This window comes from Eubalaena glacialis, chromosome 9 (genome assembly GCF_028564815.1).
Source record: "Eubalaena glacialis isolate mEubGla1 chromosome 9, mEubGla1.1.hap2.+ XY, whole genome shotgun sequence".
In the NCBI taxonomy this organism is placed as follows: Eukaryota; Metazoa; Chordata; class Mammalia; order Artiodactyla; family Balaenidae; genus Eubalaena; species Eubalaena glacialis.
In genome coordinates, this window is record NC_083724.1 from 2,673,213 (window position 1) to 2,677,791 (window position 4,579).

At 64.6% G+C, this 4,579-nt stretch overlaps 1 protein-coding gene across 1 annotated transcript; it reads left to right on the forward strand.

The window, feature by feature from the left end:
- Positions 1 to 401: 401 nt before the first annotated feature.
- Positions 402 to 4,172, forward strand: SOHLH1 (spermatogenesis and oogenesis specific basic helix-loop-helix 1). The gene is made up of 7 exons (XM_061199653.1): positions 402 to 613; positions 1,050 to 1,197; positions 1,683 to 1,786; positions 1,875 to 1,918; positions 2,586 to 2,772; positions 3,261 to 3,331; positions 3,955 to 4,172. Exons 1-7 carry the CDS (start codon positions 402 to 404, stop codon positions 4,170 to 4,172), a joined length of 984 nt encoding a protein of 327 aa, XP_061055636.1.
- The last annotated feature ends 407 nt before the right edge of the window (positions 4,173 to 4,579 follow it).

The following is a 4,579-nucleotide window of genomic DNA, read 5'->3' on the forward strand; positions in this document are numbered from 1 at the left end:
CTGCAGGACGGCATGCGCGGGGCGGGGCGCACGTGGGGGCCCGGGCGTGTTGTTGCTTTTTCCACCGGCTCGAGCGGCGTGCTCATGGCGTCCAGGCGTCCTGCGTCAGACGCTGGGCTTCCCGGAGTCTCCGGCTCCGAGGGGTGCAGGTAAGAATTGGGGGGGGGGGCGCCGGAGGAGGTCAGCTGGAACGCCCCTGCCCGGGGGTGCTCGGGGTGTCCAGACCTGGCGCTTCTATCCAATTCAAATGCACCGAGTCCCCGTTCCCACCCAGCATGGCCCACCTGGGGCAGAACCCCGACCCCCGGCCCTTGCGGGGAAAGAGGGAGGGGTGCCAAGAGGTAGGGCCCAGGGCCGTGTACCTGGGCGACCCAGGCCTTGTCCTACGCCCGCCTCCCAAGATGTCCATCACCGCCTCGGGGCTCCGGGGGCGTTTTCTGGGATCCCAGAGCCCGGCGCTCTTGTCTTTTCTCGGCAGCGGCCCTTTCCTGTTTGGTACCCAGTTATGCTGCGAGGATCTCGGCCAGGGTTCAGGCCAGGCCAAGGCCCCTGCGGTGGCGAAGGGTCCAGTCTCCTGCCTCCCGCGGAACGTGCTCAGCGAGAGGGAGCGCAGGTGGGGGGCCGCGCAGTGGGGGCGGGGGGTCAGAGGAGGTCAGGTTTGTGCCAGCGGGCTGGTTTCAGGTGGCTGGGACAGTCTCGTGCCGTTTGTCTGGTAAGGGAACGCTTAACACGTCCCCGAGGTGAATATAACATATGCTCTTGGGGGTGGGGGTTCCAGGGGCCACCGTTGCAGCCCTTTCTTTGACCGGAAGTCCTGGGCATTTTGAGGTTGTGCAGGTGCAGCCGACACCCCCAGGCGGTGACGGTGCAGGCTTGGCTGTAGCCCGCGGCAAACGCCTGGATAGCCTGCAGCTTGGGGTCCAGGGCCCTGGGCCCGTGTGTGTGCTGACACGATCCCCGAAGGGCTCAGGGGGTTCTGGTGGCTGCAGTGCTTTTTCCCGGTCAAGGCCAGACTGCCCCATGGTCGGTGGTCACTTCCCTGGAGGCAGGAAGCGGATCTCCTTGAGCTGTGAGCGCCTGCGGGCCCTGCTGCCCCAGTTCGACGGCCGGCTGGAGGACATGGCCTCGGTCCTGGAGATGTCGGTGCAGTTCCTCCAGCTCGCCAGCGCCCTGGTGCCTGGCTGGGAGAAGCACGCTGTGAGTTGTCCTGCGGCAGCCCGGTCAGCCCTCTGGGGAGGAGCCATGGGCATCCCCCCCTACCCCCCGGGCAGCTCTGACCACCCGGCTGCCTGGCTTCCCTTTGCCCTCCGCCCTGCACTGCCAGGGCTGCTGCATTTCTGGCAGACACGCCTCCATTTGTGCACCGCATCTCCGTCGGGAGCCCCGGGGACAAGCTGTGGTCTCCATTTACGTTCCTTGTACTCTTGCCCGTGGTGCCAAGGCCGGTATGGGTAAAAGGCCCATTGCTGTGAGGTCCCTGGGCGGGCATGGCCTTCAGCCTCCCTCCCTGCCCCACCCCCCAATCTTGAGGACACGGTCTGCACTCAGGGAGGACCTCTGGGACCCTAGGCAGGGTGGCCAGTGATGGACCACAGCCTGCTTTTTTTGGTGGGTTTTCCGGTTGATGGTCTCTGTTGCGTTTTTTGTGTTTATTTCCCTTTTTGGTTCTTGCTTCTTCGAAGGAGACGTGGCACACGCGGCAGAAGGACGTTTTGCAGCTGGCCCTGGCGAGTCAGACCCCAGCAGGTGCCCTGGACCCCGGCGTGGGAACGTCTAGCGTGACCATGTTAGTGTCCCTGGGGGGCTAGGGGACTCCCGGGCATGGTGTGTGCAGACCGTTCACAGGTCTCTTCTTCTGTCTTTGCATGGTTCAGGCAGCGGGCCTCCCCGAGCTGTGCCGCTGCGGGTGTGGACGACGGTAAGGCCCCGGTGGGGGCGGCCGCAGTGCTGGGTGGGCTGCCGGCCCTGCCTGGGGAGCGTGAGCGGGTCCTTGTCCTCCCGTCGTGCCGCCCCTGACGAGGCCCACGAGGCAGCGTGACGACTGCGCTCCCCTCATGCTGGACGCCTGCCACGGCTGTTGGTCACTGCTTGGACCGTGGCTGCCGGTCCCCGAGTGCCACGGGAGGCGAGACTGTGCCTTCCCCCTCCCCTGGTGTGCCCATCAAGGCGGGGAGGGGTCTTGCTGTCGCCAGGGCCGGCAGCAGAGCTGGGCCCCCCAAAGAAGGTCGGGACTCAAGCTCAGGGTGTGAGGGTGCAGGGATCATACAGCAGGGTGGTCTGAGGGTGGAGTCCTTGGTCAGGAATCATGGAGATGGAGGAAGAAGTAGTAGCATGAGGGTCCCCAGGTCTGAGTCCCCCATGGTTGACCTGAGGCCGAGTCGGCATCTCCACCAGGAAGCCTCCCTGGCCCCAGGTGTCAGGTGCCTCACCTCCGGGCATCTGTCTTTTCCTGGTTACTTGCTGGCTTTTTGCTCCTGAAACTCACGTGTTCCCGATGCAGGACAGAGTGGGCAGGGACTCAGGTCTTCAGGGGAGGGCTGCTCTCCAGGTGGGGAAGGCTGACCCACGCCTCGCTTCCCTCACAGAGCCGCCCAGCCTGGTCCCCCGGTCTCCAGGCCTGAGTCCCTCCAAGGCGCTGAGGCCGCCCCCGCTGTGGTCTCCCCGCTCACGGCAGCCACCCTCCCCGCTGGTGAGCGAAGAGTCTCAGAGCTGCTTGGGCCAGGCTGGGTCCCCAGCTCAAGGGACTGACAAGGCCATAACGCTGGATGTCAGGTGGGTGTCCCAGTGGTGTGTGCATGACCCGCTACACACCTCCTCCCGGCCCTGCCCGAGCTCTGCCTGGACCCCACTGCCTGGGAAGTTTCTGCCCCTCACATCCTCGGTGTCTGCCTGGATGGCCCAGGCTGCTGGCCCAGTCCTGGAGCAGCCAGACGCAGCCATGTGGCTTTCTAACGTGTTGCTGGAAACGCTGTTGTCTCCTTAATGGTCGTCTGTTTTGGTTGACAGTAAGCGAGTGTGTGTTTTGCGAGCTCTACCAGCTGGGGCGTGGCCGGGAGCTGCTGGGGCTGGAGAGGAAGGAACAGTGGGCTGGGCTGGCCCCGGGCAGGCGGGAGGGTGGGCTCAGGGTCCGGCCGGGAGGGAGCACCCCGTCTGTCTCTGAACCCGAAGCTGCGTTTCAGGGTGCATGCTCTTCTCTCGAGGTGCAAGGCCTGGGGCCCACGTGGGGTGACTCAGAGTGAGAGTGTGCTTGTTGGATCCAGGTCTGTGTCGGGATGTGACGCCGAAGACGGGTCGTCCTTTCTGCTGACTGCGAGTCCCGACTGGTGGCTGGGTGAGTGGGGGACTCTCGGCCTGGGCCACCTTCTCCCCTAACCCGGGACGGGCTTTGGGGTCTGGGTTGGTCCTGTCGCGGGCTGGGCAGGCAGCTGGGACTGTTGGGGAGATGGGATGGGGTCCAGCTTGCTGTGTGACACTAAGGTCCCAGCGTCTGTCTCTGAGCTCCCATCTCCTTCTCTGCTGGTGGTTTTGGGGACCACCGGTGGGAATGACAAGCGGTGCGTGTGTGTGTGTGGGGGAGTTACCTGTGAGCGTGAGTGCACGGCAACACGGGGTTGCTTGTGTATGGCTGCGAGTCAGTTTCAGAGCCTTTCCCTGAGACCTTGTCCCCACAGAGGCGTCTGGATGTGCGATGAGTCCCGTCTCTGCAGGATTTGGCGTCACGGGGTGGGGGAGCCCCTTCCTGGTTCTGGCGCTCCTGGGTCTCGAGCAGGGCCGGCGGGAGTGGGCCCACCCACCTGGTCAGGGGTCCTCTGTTCCCACCTCAAGGATGAGCAGAGGGTTTCCTGGTCGGGCGGGACAGATGGGCAGAGGGGGGGCCCCCTTCTGCACACTGTGTCCACTCTGCGTGCCCTGGGGTACCTGCCTGCTCTGCTGATGTGTCCCGTCTGCTTCCAGGGTCCCTGGAGGGCAGAGGCAGCAGTGCCCCTTCTCGGGTCCCCGCCAGGAGCAGCCCGCTGGACAGGGCAGAGCCCAGCTTCCTGGGCGACCACGAGCCCTGCTCCCAGGATCCCCCAGACGGGCCCCTGGAGCCATGGAGCTCAGACGTGAGCTGCCCCAGCTCGGCCCTGCGGGACGAGGTAGACAGCATCTTCCCCGACTTTTTTGCTTACTGAGGGCCGGGTCGTGCCAGGCCGCGGGGCACGGGGCCTTTGCAGCAGCCTGTGCCGCGCGCTTGGGTGTTATATTTTGGGTTTGGGCTGCAGCTGTGCTCTAATTCCGGCGAGGCTGGTGGGTCTGTGAGGAGCAGAGGCTGAATATTAAAGAGGAAAAGCAGTTTTTCTGGAGGAAGCAAAACTGGTGCAGCTTTCATGTAATTAACGCGATTCACTGGGTAGATGGCACCGCTTCTGTTCAAAGTGCAGGCACCCCTGCCTGGGGATTTGTTCTTGTGACGTTCCTGGCCTGTGGGATCCCTAAATATCCCGGCCCTGGGGCTAGGGAGGAGAGGGGTCCACAGACGGAGAATTGTGTCCTTGGTCTGCTCCCCAAGAGGCAGGCGTGGGACCCAACTCCCTGCACC

Bases quoted from the DNA above. Each gene is read 5' to 3' on its own strand.
- SOHLH1 (XM_061199653.1), top strand. From the start codon at position 402: ATGTCCATCACCGCCTCGGGGCTCCGGGGGCGTTTTCTGGGATCCCAG. The intron at 1,919-2,585 runs GTAAGGCCCCGG...CTTCCCTCACAG, and splicing joins CGCTGCGGGTGTGGACGACG to AGCCGCCCAGCCTGGTCCCC. The intron at 3,332-3,954 runs GTGAGTGGGGGA...GTCTGCTTCCAG, and splicing joins GAGTCCCGACTGGTGGCTGG to GGTCCCTGGAGGGCAGAGGC.